The 16,337-nt window shown below is 29.4% G+C and overlaps 1 protein-coding gene across 1 annotated transcript; it reads right to left on the reverse strand.

Moving 5' to 3' along the window:
* Nucleotides 1-5,503: 5,503 nt before the first annotated feature.
* Nucleotides 5,504-14,537, reverse strand: LOC108685861. The gene is made up of 2 exons (XM_018190869.1): nucleotides 14,480-14,537; nucleotides 5,504-5,800 (listed from the first exon to the last, which is right to left on the reverse strand). Exons 1-2 carry the CDS (start codon nucleotides 14,535-14,537, stop codon nucleotides 5,655-5,657), a joined length of 204 nt encoding a protein of 67 aa, XP_018046358.1. The 3' UTR covers nucleotides 5,504-5,654.
* Between the last annotated feature and the right edge of the window lie 1,800 nt (nucleotides 14,538-16,337).

A 16,337-nucleotide genomic window follows, 5' to 3' on the forward strand; every position in this document is an offset into this window, starting at 1 on the left:
GATTGTATTTTTTTTATTTACGTATTCGTGCAATTCCAGCATATAAATACGAGCCGACAGAGAAAACAGCGCAGTTTCCGGGAAACTTGTACATTTTGCCGCATAAAATGCGCGATGTATAGCAATTATGTTTAATATGTGTATCACACAGATACAAAAAGCTTCATATTTTTCTTTTTTTATTTCACGAAAGAGAACGAAAATGGCGGGAGCTAATATCAGTAATCAAGTGAGAACATGAAACGACAAGCACTCATGAGAGCTAATGATCAGAGGCAGCTCATCTTTCTTTTTTATTCATCACAAGAGTTCCTGCGATAGCTAAGTGTATGAGAGCTGGTACTAATCTTTATTAATTATTAAGCGCTGTACATTACTTAAGTAGGCATGGTCAATTGTTTGGTGTTATAACATCAAAGATATAATTATTATTAATATGATTATTAGCAATTATCGTTATTTGAAAATAATTTGCAAAATAAATGTACAAAGGTGTAAATCACTGACTTAAACGTCATTGTGAAATCTCTTTCATTATCACTTATTCCATTTCCCAGATATGAGCTACGACTTTTATTTTCCTAATAATTAAAAAAAAATAATAAATTTGTTTCCTTACTCCCTGTCATTACATGTAAGAGTAAATTCTCAATAATTCAATAGTGTGCAGAAAAATTGCGCTTTCCACAGAGACCACGAGCCTTTTAAGAGTCATTAATCGAAATATCCAATCTGTTTAATTAGTAAAATGTGCAGGAAAGAAAATATAGAACGTGAGAATTGAGTATGGTATAATAATTTATTCATTACAAATAAAGAAGTAATTAATACATTGATCTATCAAGTTGGTCATTTGCATAGTAATATATATGGAATATCATCTTTCTACTTTCTATGGATGTATAATAGGTGTATAAACTATCAAGTGTATACCATTGTGTGCGTAGTGCTGCGCGTTTTAAGTACACTCTCTAAAATCTGTAAAATATACATTTACATACACATATACATGACTATACATAAACTGCGCGCCACTAATGCGGAACGAGTTCTCTCGACAATTATAAAATATAAACATACATGTATGTACGTCTAAAGTTCATGAGACAGTGAATCGCGAGAACATTCATCTTCTTTACGTGCGAGGTCACCGGTCATCAAGACAGTTTGAATTAATGATTTCACCAATGACAATTGGATCTTCCTTATTCTCTCGATTGAAATGCGAAATAGAGATCACTTGTTATTCATAACGCGTACGTTATATAATGATTGTGACCAACTTTTCATTTTATTGAAGTAAAGATATATATAAACCTATAAAGTCTGATTTAAAATAAATAACGAGTTATAAGCTATATTATTATAGATTGTAATATAATAATTGCAACTTTAGGAGAATAATTTATTAATATACACATTTTTACATGTATAGGAGCGCCTACGATAAATTTCCAATCCGTTTATAAGATCGTTATTGCTTTTAAACAGAGTTTTGAACAGAATTTGTACATTGATTATATCATGTGATACTATTTATATGTCAACTGCGACTGATGAGAAAAATAGTTGTTATTAATAACATTCTTTTTTTTATATGCGAAAGTAAACTGTAGAAATAAATTATGCGTCATGTATTTTTATAGATGAAAAAAATTATTACGCATTTAGAGAAGCGTAATCTATTTATTTTTATTATCTTTTGACAACCGGCCTCTTCGCACTTACCAAATCCTTTTTACGATATCTACACAACATTTTTTTAGTCACATCACAACAATATAATTTTCTAACATAAAGTTTCCCAAAACTGTTGGCCACGAAATATTTTTAAAATTATGTTATATTTATTTAATACACATTTTTTACACGTATAAGAACATCTAAATTTATAGATAAATTTGCAATCGATCTTTAGAAGATCGTAATTTGCTTTTAATTTTTAACAGATATCTTGTTACACAGAACTCCGACTTCAATTTCGTGGAGAACATGCTTTGGAACAAAACCTGTTCTAACAGCAAATATTTTTTACTTTATAGTAAGCTCCTCTAAAGGTCGATGTCTTTTTAAATTGAGGCCCGAGTTTAATCTCAGTTCAGAAGTACATTCTAGACTTTGGTCAAGATTCTTACGTTATATGGAATTAATTGTAGACTCTGGATTACATAGGTAAGTAACCCGTTAATTACGTAGAAGTGCACGAAATTATCTAATGAGAGTACAATTTACGTGTAAGAGAAAGTCGTTTGGACGTATTACAGCGCTCGCGAACAAACGCCTAGCCTGAGATAAACTACGTATTCAAAGTCGCTTTCGATCCCTGGCGCTCGTTTTAACTAAAAATATTTTCTTATGACAAACACACTTCGTGATCATTCAATTAATCATGTCGTGAGATCTCGTTGAATAATGCGATTTGCACGAAAGTATTTAGGTGAAAATTGCGCCTTTCAATACTTTGTTTAAAAAAGGAGATGCTATGTGCTTTCAGGATTTCCAGTAAAATCTATAGCTTAAATCGTATTAAAGGATAGTGATTTTAAATCATAAACTATTGGCGTTAGGAAATTAACCTTTTTTTAATAAAACGTGTCTCTTTAACAGTTTATAATTTTTCTTTTAAATAATAAACATTTGTTCCGATCGATATTAATTTTCTGGAGCTGATGTCAAAACCTGTAATTGATATTGAATCTATGAGATTCATTTAATATACGTTAATTAAAAAGAAATTAATTAAAAGGCACTAATTAATTAAAAAAAAATTAATTTCAGAAATGATGTAGATTATATTAAAAAATGAATGAATACTAAGTTTATTTTAATAAAATAATTCAAATTTGCAAATGTAACGTAAAGATATAGAGAATAATTGAGTGGATTCAATAGACCCACGTTAGACCCACATTAAAGAAAAAGTTATAATATGAAAAAGTTATAATATGAAATTGAAACTTTTAATAGCATAATTAAAATTGTTCAGAAATTACTCGCGTTGTGTAGACCGGAATACATTTCGTAGAAAATGTATGTTTGACGAAAATATATGACGCTTGGGATTAACATCAGCTGCAAGAGGCGGTCCAATAATATGAAATGTTATTAAAGTATCGATCGAAGCTGGAAGGCGTGTAGGCGAACGATCTTTGAAGAAGTTAAACGATTTTTCTCGAAGTGATACCGTAAAGGAAGCAGGAAATATGAGATTGAAACTCTATCGTGATCTACGGCACCGTAATCATGTTGTGATATAAATGAATATCGAAGTTTCGGTAGATAACAAAGTTAATTAACGTAAACGATGTAAAAGAATTATCCAGCTTCAGAATTATTCAGTTCAAGATTTTATCGATCGCTTGCCAATAATGCAGAACTGCATTTAGAATCAAGAGTGTAATCAAGAGGAAAGTATAAAGATTCCTTTAATAATCATTAATAATAAGATCTGACGCTCTGGCTTTTATTTTACGGTACGATAAACGATCACGTGATCCGTGAAAATGTTCGTAATACGTAATAGTCGTAAATCACCGCACTTTCATTTGGAGCAAGAATTTTCTACTTGGGAGCACTTTGATGAGACTCTTCTATTTGTCCCAAGGTAAAATGTCGGATGAGTAATGAAAACGGGCGATATCATTCGCATTCGTGACGAGAATACTCAGACAATTATCTGAAAGGCATCGTAGAGACGTGTGAGGAACGTCTGAATCGTTTAAGACGACTTTTTTCCTTCGCGTTATTTGAGCGAATAATTGGTGCACAGAAAATCTTTGTAGATCTTGTAAACACTTTCAGCATTGACGATTCTTATGAAATGCATTTGCAATTGAGTATATTGCAACTGTTACTTATTAATTTTATTTCATTTATCAATTATGTATACTTTAAACGAAAGATATATGATATTCGTAAATTATGTATTATTCATAAATTTTTCGGAAAAATTAATAATTTATATTTTACGATAAAAATGGATAAATTGAAAAATAATCAAATAGGGGGGTGCATTTTACGAAATTGAAAGATAAAGCTCTAATAAAGTTTTAATTATTAAAATTTAGGATTGTATAATTTTTGTATAGATTTTCTCGATTTTATTATGTTATAATCATGTTTCGATTTCGAACGGCAATTGTTTTAATTTGAATATAAAAAAAAATCTTTTCACAGAATAAAGATACATTAAAGACAATTTCTTTATTTTTCGTATTTGACTTTTGAAAAAATTAGAATAACTTTTTCTCGAGAATAAAAGTCATATTATTAATTTTACTTTGTCTGTATTTAATCGAGAAGACAGTTCGCTTCCATCTTGTAGATAATTGCTATTTACTTTGTGCAATGCACTTTTAACCAGATAGTGTCCCAGCATCCCCTGTTGTGTCGCCTTTTAGAAACATTTTAACAGCGGAAAGCTCTTTCGAGGACACGTACAGGCGCGAATGAGAATATAGTCCATTGACTACACTCGCACATGTACACTCATATCATTCTACTGTCTAGATACAAAGCTCGAGTGTGTTTAGAAGAAATCACAATTTGTTGAATGTCAGAGAGCTATTATACTTATCTCGCATAGTCATCGTTGCGTCGCTACAAATCCATACTAGACTACTGTCCTCATTTTAGATAAACGCCTTTGTAGCCTTTGAGACTTTAAGGCAATGCTTTTTTCCTCTCGTAAGAATCTTTCTCCCAGTGTGCGTAATGGAGCAAAAAAGTTATTCTCTCTCTCTCTCTCTCTCTCTCTCTCTCTCTCTCTCTCTCTCTCTCTCAGGAAATGTGCCCTGGCAATAACCCACAACGCTTGATATTGCTGAAAACATGTCTTGCGAACGAGATATTGAATGTGTCCCAAAGAGAGTATTATGCCGATGATAAAAGTTTACGCTCGGAGAAATATAAAATCGATTTTCTCATAGATGAACCATATCCTACCGCTCTTTAAATTTTAATCTTGCGCGCGACATTATTTTTCCATTTTACAGTTTTTTTTTTATTTCAACCTTCTGTCTACAATCTGAATGTTTTTAGATAAAAGTGAAATTTTACTCTCAAATTACTTTGAAATAAAAGAGAGCAGAATCCGGTTCTCCTCTCCTAAGATATAAGTTAAAAAACTATTTAATAATGCAATAGAGATGTTAAAAGGTAACCCAGAATTTTTCTCATTTTTTCAAAAGTCTTCTAAAACAGTAAAAAAAAAAAAAAACGGACTGATTGAAAAAGACTCAGATTGCAGATGGACGATTAATAATCTATCCGTTTCCCAAGTTTCAATTAGAAAATCCTTTTAATTCTTTCAATTTCTTTTTCGAATGTGACTTCTTTTTAGAGAGACGATAGAATCGGAGATCTGTGTTATAATCCCCGGATTTCCATGATTGGAAAATCCATTTTTACGCGTAATGTTACCAAGATACGTTAATATAGACGAAATCGCGCACTTTACTTTACGTTCTTTCATTCATATTCCACTGGAATTTTTCGTGCGGCTACAGGACTTTTTCCACGGAGAAGCGTGAGAGAATTCAGACGGTGATGTAGTAAGCCCGTGGTTTACCTCTTGACGTGGTCGGACTGAAAAGGATTCCTGGTGTCGTCGGGCTAAATGACCAGGATGCCCATGAAGGCGGCGGAAACATACGTCATGACGTATAATACCCTTCATGTCGTTTGCGACACTTTTCACGAGCGATATAGCAGAGCGCTATGGTGATTAAGATGGCAATGGTGATCCCCATGCCTATGCTGATCCAAATGATCTCCTCGTTTATGCCACTGTAGCCCTTTCCTGAAATGAGACTGGATTTATTTCGCATTTCTACATGCATCTGTTACATTTGAATGTCAAGTAGCATTTTATGATTTTACCAATGTAATATTAACTTTAATCTTGGTTTAATTTACTCTTTATTTTTTTCTCTTAAAAATTAGAGAAGGACAAACAATAAATTAAAGTTATTCTTACATTGGTGAAACTATTTTGTTTATATTATACTGAATATCACAAAACTTTGTAGAATTGATTAAAAAACGAATTATTATTTGGATATTATTATTTAGAAAAAAAAATGAACATTATCGAATGACATTTTGATAATAACGACATAAAACCATACGTGTATTTATAATCAATATCTAAAAGACTTTCAAGCTGAATTGACAGGTTTGCAACTGTTATTTGTAAAAGCTTTATTCCTAGAGCTTATGTATCATTTCCAATTTCCAATTTCCGTTAAAAATACAAAAACGTTGGAATTTTATAGGAATAAAACTTAACTTAAAACTTTTATAGGAATAAAAAGCGTAAGTCGCGTTTTTAAGTCAATAAAAACTAATTTCGTGCCTTTTAGATCTTAATTACAAATATAATTTTATTATTGAAATATATTAATTTTATAAAAGCATATATAATTTTTCTTCTTCCAATCCCATCTTACTCGATGAAAAAATTTAACGTTTAAATCTGGTTTTAAGTTATGTATCTTTATAATTTGCTGCTATGAAAATCTAATTTCTCGCTTGCCATAGTGAATACATCTGCTTCATTTCGAAATAAGTTCATGGAAGATCGATTTAAGAGAATTTAGGAAACACAGCATAAACTACGGGATGTCCCACAATAATCATATTTTAATTTTGGAACTGTAAATGAAGATGGATCCAATTAAATCCACTTTATACTCTTTATTAAAAATTTATTAATTTTAAACAATTCCATTTTTTTTATGTTACTTCTGCAAATTTGGATTATTCTTATTAAAATATATTTAATATTTGTTGGTTAAAAATAACAAATAAAATTCCTGAGAAATACAAATATATCAAACAAGGAAATGGGCTAACGTTGTATACCGTGCGTTTTATATTTCTGATGTAATCGTTAGCTGCGATAAAGTTTTTTATAAGAAATAATTGTGCACGGTGTACAGCGCTAATTCCCATTAGCTCACTATCTTATTTGATACATTAATATTTATATGAGTTATGGCATATGGTTTTAATTCCTTGAAATTAATTAATGTCTTTTAATGAACATAAATTAAATAGGTCAACGTTAGTAACTGTATTACAGATTTTGGCATCAGTTTCGAAAGGTTAATAGCATTCAGAAAATTAAATCAAAAATCTTAATATAAAAGTGTAAAAGTCGCAATAGTTTTCAAATTATAAAATGATTGAAATTACGATGCAATATTCCATTATCTTGTAAAGCTTGTTTTGTAGAAATACGCCTACATGCGTGTCATTTATTGTCGATTTTATAACTTAAGTTATAATTAAATTTTATTCTCCATAATATTGATTTTTTGCCAATAATTTATTACGCTCGCTTTAGATAATTTATAATTTGCATCAAAGTTTATGTTTGAATTTTATTTATAATTTTATGTACCTGTATATTGATTATGTAAGACATACGGTATATTTCTGTATGTATTTTATGTGTATCTTATTTATCCTGATTTTTTAAGTACTTTTTATATCTATACAACTGCACATAAAATTATAAATAAAATTCCGCGAATTATGTATCATCCAAAATGGGTTTTATATTGCAGATATCACGTATATAACAATTAACTATTGACAAATTGATTACTGGTAGTTAATTTAGCCGTTAGTATTCCACTAAATAAATAAAAATGTATCGGAAAAGTATTTATTTTTCTAAATTTGGTTGATGCCACACGAAAGTTTTGCTTGTTTCGTTCCGGTATGATTTTTCATTTTCAAAATACAGCAATTTGAAAATACATGGAAAAGACATTTTATTCCATCTTAATACTACATTATGTGGAAAGTATAATATTATGTAAGTAAGAAAGCACTTATTTTTCACATAATATACTGAGAATAAAATGTTTTTTCCATGTATTGCACGAGAAAAGAGGAAAAAGCCATTTTTTAATTGCTATATCTCAAAAACGAAAAATCATGTCGAAATAAAATGCATTTTAAAGTTGATACATGCTATTAATTAAATATAGAAAAAAATTTGTCATCGATATATACTATAACGTTATGAAAATCTTTTAAATTGGCCTTTATACCATTTTTCTTAAAATTGAAAACTATTAATCGAACAAGTAAAAATATACTCAGCAAGTAAAAATACATTGAAAATGATTGTTCTCACTTACTTAATAGAAAAAAATGATTAACTTTGTTGCCCAATATTCTCAATCGAGAATCAATCATTATTTTAGGCGACGCTGAGTTTACTATTGAAAAGAGATATGCGAAACAAGAGATGATAATGCGAGCTCGTTAAAATTATCTATACGGAAACATATTCGGCACATAATTATTATTTCGTAAAGCTTTGAATATTTCAGTTTCAATAATAATGCGGATTCCGGATTTGTTTATGTGGCGCGTAACGGTTAACGTAACTGCGTAAACAAGGTCACCGCTATTATCAGCTATCATTCGTGCGTCGTCACTCGAGCTAGACGGTGTGCCGCGTATAATACGTCGTATTACCTTTCGAATTATAATAGTAGGAGAACAAAGCTCCAAATGCGATTCTTCTACCAATACTTAATGAATATCGACCGAATATGATCATTTAACTTCCGATTAACAATTAATTCGTTCGCGTATCCAATCGGTACGGCTTATTTGTATCGAAGCAGGTATTTCGTATTATATTATTTAGAGCAATTAAGCGAAATGTTTAACGTAAATCATAAATTATCATTGTTTCGTGGTGATATTTGTGAGTTAGTTGTTTCTATAATAGTTTTTCAAGACGATAATGTAATCCGCACTGATATTGAGCTTTACGAGTTGATTCTGTATATTGAAAATGACAAAAGTGAGCATATTTATTAGGCGTCAATAAATTTAGAAATATTCTCATTTCAGGATATAGAATCGACTGAATATAATTTGTCTATCAAGATGAGAGTGAAATGATTATATGGAATGATTATTACATACGAATCGGATCGAGTGAATCGAGTAATGAAAAGTCGTAATACGATTTATTATTAATGCGCATATTTCGTGAAATACACGCGTTAATAATAAATTTATGTGTTCAGAATGCGTCGCGTGAGTTCTTGAGTTTCATTTACGTATATTTTTGAACGGTCTGTCGCGTTTCAATCAGTCACTAATTTGATTCGCGTCGTGTGGTATCCATGAAATTGCTAACTTCACTCTCCAATTTGTCAGTTACACGTCACGCTGGTCACGCAATGCACAGATGGCGATGGCCGCGGAAACGGAACAGATCGCCTCGGAATCGAGAGCGGAGTTACACGTTTAATTAGTAAATATATCTCTGATTAATTTATCTTTATCTGTAATACTTATTAATTACATATCAGTATGTAGGTTCGTCGTTTGTATTTAGGTGGGACGTTACGAGACCTATTTCGCGAAATTTATTGGAAATTCATCACGCGAACGTTCGTCAAAGCGATCATAATCGTATTTCCGAACATTGCATTCCGCGGATATTCATCTTTAATTTCAAGTCATTAGCTTATTCGTTTATGTTAGAATACATCAATGGATAAATAATTGCCCTATAAAACGCTTTTATGGGCGCTACTTATAATTCAAGGTACAGAAAGTGTATGAAACTGAGACTGAGTGCAACGATAGAAACGGTTAGTGGAGCTTGAAGTTGGCCTCGTCTTAGAAATCATTTCGCCGTGCGGGATTTACCATTACGTTGATTAATTCGCGAGACGCTTTATCGCGGATGCCAAGCGCTTTTAATTCCATTCTATTGTTCTCTTCTCGTACTATTCTTGTCGTCGAAATCTAACAAGATGAGCGTCGCGGACGTTTAGCGTCGGGAGTGCCGTGTATAAACTGTCGCGCGATTGTCATGATTAGTATTACGCGTGTTCGTAATTATCATGCTCGAGAGTGTTGTGTCGTACAATCGTAATGCTAAAATCTGAGAGGAGGAGGAGGTCTAGGAGGCATCGGGCAACAGTGGAGCAACCATTAGGTAATTTATTATTTATGTATACGTATTTGTGCGGAATTAATCAATTTTTTTATGTCCCGAAAAGATTTCGAAGTTGTATAATTCATAATAATTCATAATAATTCAATATTATGGAAATAATATAATTTTTTATTTAGTATTTTTTATTTAATATCTTTTTTTAATATTCAAAGATGAGATATTTCAAAAGATGAATAAAAATTTAACGCGCGCAATAATTGAATTTTGAAATATTAATTGTTTTCAGTAATTTGGAGCGTTTTGTAATTTAGACGTTTTTTTTTTATATTTTACAGATCAATTTGTGTCTCGCACCTCCGCTGTTGCGATATCGTATTGGTGAGTGATAAATCATTTTTTATTTTATATTAATCGTGAGGGATCTGTGAAAATTATAGGTATAAAAATATATGAGATGTAAGTAAAATAAGAACTATCAGAAAAGTGATCAAAGAATTTGAGAAATTAGCTTTCATAACACTGATTAACATACATGTAAAATATTGAATTTAATAATAAGGATTACAATAAAATATTTCACATTATTTATTTTTGTAAAATATCAAATAATTAAATTTTTAATTTTGTTGCTGATTCTGTTTGAAAGAGAAATTAAAAATTCATATTTTGAATATGAAAATATTATATTAGGTGTAGTAAAAAGAAATATTTTTCCATTCAATTTCAAAAATAATGGATTTCTTTTTACTATACCTAATACAAGTGAGTCTAATATATTTCATAAATTTATTGCCTTGAAATGAATGGGCTATAACTGATATAAATATTTAACCCTAAATAATGTATATACAATTGTTTATACATCGATTTATTGTATACAAAAATACATACATATAAAGTTGAAAGACAGACCTTATTATTTGATTAGTCTGATTACTTTTTGATATATTCTGTTGCATATTTATGGAATATTTCTGGAATATTGTATTAAAAATGCAATGTTTGAAATTTGCTTCGATAGAAATAATTTTTAACTCAAGCATATAAAAAGTGATAAATAATATTAGAGTGTGATCTTTGCTTTGAAAAAAATGGTTTTAAATCTAGTAAAGATACACTATTATCTTTCACACTTTTGTATTTTACAAAGATAAGTTTTTTCATGTATAGATGAGAGTGTGTGAAGATACTACTATTTTTAGATATTTTTTTAAATATGAAACAGTAACTAATGAAGAAAGTTTTGCTTAAAAATACTTTTATGGTATTTTATAATAAAGACAAAAACTTATTTATTAATTTTTTCATATGTATCATATGTAAATAAAAAAATATTTATGTAAAATATAATAAAAGAGATTATTAATGATATATTTAGATATCTTCCTTTTTTTTTCTTTACTGAAATAGATACTTTAAAAATAGAATTTAACATTTGTAATCTTTCTCTTCTCCGCAGGTTTAAATATTATATAAATTGGCGCGAGAGATAATATTAATTGTCAAAAATTGTTTTCAATTGGCGAATGTTTAAGTTTAAGTAAAAAAAGTATTCTAATTATATAGTATTTCAATTAATTTATTTAATAAACATTGTACTATTATTACCATTTATGTGCCAATTTTATCTTTTGTAGCCTATTCATTTATAGTTATTGATTTTGATTTTATTTGAAAAAAATAAGATGTGAGAGAAATACGAGATGTACTAAATATTTCGCAGAATATAAAAAAATTTTATAGATTTAGAAATTATCTCAGTTTTATATATTTTTTTTATGAATTATTTTAGAGAGAGAGAGAGAGAGAGAGAGAGAAAATTCCATTAAAATATTTAACATTGAATTGAATTTTCATCACATTGAAATTAATTCTGATATTAAAAATATAATAATAGGATATAAAAATTCATAAAAAAATATGTAATAATAATCGCGTAAAAAACATAAAATATTCATGACATTATATTGATTATGTGGAAATCTGCTTTTATTTCATATTTTATATTTCAAGAATTATCTAACTTGGCATTCTGAACTTTGTACATTATAATGAGAAACGGAATGAAATTTCTTTTGACTGATGATTCTGTTGATTTATGTATATCTCATTATCTTGTCACATCTTTTAATATGCTTATTTCTTCAAACCAACAAAAAACTGTTAATCAAATAGTGAAATTTAAACAATATGCATGCTAATTACTCGAATAATTAGTATACAAGTGATATTCGAAAAATCAATTTTAATCAATGATTCTGATGCGAACTATACAGATTTTTATTATTATTTGCTGAAGAAAATCGTTATTACACCGCAAACTCGAACGATTTCCGTTTCCGCGTAATTTAACGTTTGTTATTTGACTGTCGCTCTTAAAAGGCTTCTTTTGGGCCATTACGATAACGACGGCGAATTTTAAAGTTTTTGTTGTCGATAAATTGTTGCGCCAGTGTTCGAATGGTGTTTAAAACTTAAGATAACACTTGAATTCGAGGTACGTGATTTTTAATGAAACTATAGCTGCTGAATGTCAGGATAGTTTTTTGTTTTTTCGCGTTTTAAAACTTTTATTTTAATTCCGGTAGAATAATGTATCTTCTTTGTCCGGTGTAAATATTCTTCTACGCTTCTCTAAATTATAAATATCACCGTGGAAAAAATAAAAGACAGAATCTAAAACTCGTGAGATGCTGATGATAATAAGCTAATTTTTCTCTTAAAGTTCTTTCTCTCTGCCAGGGAATTTTCCTGGAATATAACAATCTTCGTTTTTTCGATACGGCGAAGTTGAAAAAAAATGATTTAAAGGTAGAACATTTTTTAAGCGAATGAGGACAGCTTTTTGACATGGTGATATTTAAAATTAACAATGAAGATTAATGCATAAAAGCATATACATATAAAGCATATACATATAAAGAAAAATGGAAATTTATATATTAAATAATACAAATGAAACGATAAACTCGATAAAAATAATCAATTCTTCATTGAAGTTTACGTAAATTCAATTTCTACTTATATAAAAAATGCTCGAAATTTTAATTTTAAAGCTATTATGATCCCGACGTTCTCGTGAAATTTTCATTCTTATTAATTTTTATTCGAATATACATCATTAAAGCATTATGTTATTTGTGGGACATCCTAACTTTCCAATCTTGAATATTTCTCATTCTCTAAATTCTTTAGAGTGGAATCTTTAAAGAGTGAAAATTGAGCCAGTCTCGAAAAAGAATATAGTTTAGGTTTCAATCTTTAAGAGTGAGATTTCACTCTTCAGAGATTAACTCTAAAAGTTTTAGGAAGCACGTAGTTGTGTCTAAATAATATAATTGCATATCGCGTATTTTGTTAAAAATTGCGAAAAAATATCACATTTTTAACTTTCATTTTTCTGATTTTGCTGATCAGTTCGAGTTGATTTCTAGAATTATTGTTCAAAGGCAATTTGCGTTGCTCCAATCTTCTTTGAATCTCTTACCAGTCTATACTCATGAAAATCGATAAGATACTCAAAACGATATTCCACAACTTGGAGAAAATCCAATCGCGAGTAGGTGCTCGAGATTGAGACGACATAGAAATTATTGGTAAATTAAGAGAGGATGGCCTTACTGCAGTTGGCCCAGGGTCAACATTTTCGTTTTTCCACTACGTAAACATTAGCGCAATTCTGGTTGCGTTATTGATTTCGCCAACAATTTCATATGCCGCTGCCAAAAGTGCGCCGTGTATTTGATTTATGTTGGAATTCATATATCATGCGATTGAATGTTGTGTGACGTTATAGTGGCGTAATAGAATCAAAACTCGGTTTGCATTCGAATATTGCATATATTTGGTAAAAATAGATTTGAAACATTTATGTAAAAAGGTAATAAAAAATAATTCTCTCTTTTTCATGTAATAATCGTGCAGAATACATTGTGTGTGGAATCGTAATGTTTTGTGTAAACAAAGCACAGTGATATAATCATTACAGCCAAGATTTTTTTTAACAAAAATAAAAGTATTTATATAATATTTCAAATGATAACCAATCGTTTTGGATAAGCGATTTCATTATGTATATTATATAAAACACAATAATAAGAAACAATTTCAACGTGTCAAAAAACGTGAGTAAACATTAATACACACATTTTTTTTTCTGCACGAAAGGACTTTAATTCACTTTTAGAAAAGAAAATAATTCATTATTAAAAACCAACTTATTTTTGTAATTCATAAAGTAAATTATATCGAAGTTATGAAAAATGATCTGCCATAATACTTATAATACTTATAACATCGTAACACGGAAATAATACACATATAGGAAGAAAAGTCCTCTCTGCGAGTATTACAGAATTACGCCACTGATTGCCAACATTATATACCACAATCATACCGAAGCAATTTTTGTAACTTATTTACATCAATATTTATAGCCTATGTAATGAATTTGCTACAGTCATAACATCAAAAATTGCTTTGGTGCTAATGTGGTCTTATATATACCTAATGGAATGATATCCACATCCATATTACCATTGTAGTGAGAGCTATATATCCCAACTTTACCCGCGACTCGTCCACCAACCGGCATGTTTATAGTTTTTCTTCACGGTTTGTCACCTGAAAGAGAAATTTTCCGATTTTATTGCGGGCAAAGCCTTAAAACTCAATGCACAATTGGAAAGCACAGGCAATAAGAACAAGGAAAAACAGATTTTAAAAATTGTGTATTCTGATATGATTTCTGATAGCTTAAAATTTATTTTTCCTCTGTTTCTAATATTTTTCAAATGTCTCAGACTTAAAAATTATAAGCACATATTTCCCCTTTCTTCTTCTTCACATTTCCATTTTTCTTCAGCACCTTTTTCTTATTATTATAAATCTTATTATATTCTTCACAAAAATAATTCAATTTCTTTACAAAGAAATTATTTTTTTATTTTTATTTTTCATCATCAGTTTATTAGTATATGATCTGTCAAAGCACAAATTCTGTTTCCCAATTTATTAAGTTAATTAAATTGAGAATATTGAAATACCGTCTATGCTTCAATACAGACTCTATGTTATTTATAATACATTCAATTAATTAATTAAATTATGTAATTCATTTTTCTAAAAGATCTTATAAATAACTCCTTGAAGTTTAAATTTTTCGAAATTTCGTTACTTTATAAATTGAAATAGAAAATATTCTCTACGTTAGATATTACGATGTATCTCGTAGAAATTGCATTATGTATACTCATGTGTAACTATAACTACAAGAATACATAGAATATGGAAATGACAGTAACTGCATCCATATAATATTTTAAAGCTTCAATTTTATCGACAACAATATTGCAGTCGTTAAATATTCGTCTCGCATATTTCGACGCCATTGAGCTTCATTTTGATGGAGGAAACGAGCGGAAGTCACGAAGTGACGAGTTCCGGAGCAAAAAATTTTTACGTTGATTTTTTTTTCTGTTTAATGCCGGATTTTTTCCGATTGAGAAATTACGATCTTTTTAATTGGCATACATGATAATATCATTTGAAGAAAAAAATTCTAATTTTATAAATATGCATTCTATATCGAAGAGAAGAATTTACTATTTTATTATAAATTTAGGTCAAATTTTTTACTATAAATTTAAATATAATAACTTAAAATATAATATAATATAAAGTAATACTAATAATGACAATTGCTCGATGTTTCTCTAAAATAACAAGAAGAAAAATTAATATATTTATTTAATAAATGTATGCACGTATCTTCGAAGTTTCTTTTTCTAAAAATATTTTGAAAGCAGTTATAAAATCAAGTTCTTTATGCTTTATAAAGAATATTTCTTGTTATGCAAAAAATGTATATCTGTACACACTACTTATTTCTCTCGAAAGAGAGAAATATATTGAAGAACGTGCATTTGCATAGATTATTTTTTATTGTCGTTTTTCCACAACTGGTTGAAGCCATCATACGCACAAAAGTATGAAGAGATATAAATCAAGGACGAAGAAATTTCCTGATTTCTTTTGAATTTCTGATATCATCTTCTTCACTGCGTTGCTAAAAGGCTCTTTTCAAAATGACAAAATTGCGATCCTGAACCGACGTCAGTGTTCAAAGAATTTGCTTGTTAGCGGTACCGATAAAAGTGAGTTTGCTATGTGGGAGGAAGCAAGGGGTTCGTCATCCTCATGTTTTTCATACGAAAGCATTGATGTGTAAGTACCTCAGAGATTCGGAAATAGGGTACTTTACGCGCATCTCTTCCACTCCGCTTAATCACCAAACATTTTCTCTCTCGCGATCCGCATTCGGCCAAGCTGAAAAAAACATTTATTATATATTACAATAATGCTTCATATAATATTTAATTATTATTATATAATA

This window comes from Atta colombica, unplaced genomic scaffold (genome assembly GCF_001594045.1).
Source record: "Atta colombica isolate Treedump-2 unplaced genomic scaffold, Acol1.0 scaffold100, whole genome shotgun sequence".
Classification (NCBI taxonomy): domain Eukaryota; kingdom Metazoa; phylum Arthropoda; class Insecta; order Hymenoptera; family Formicidae; genus Atta; species Atta colombica.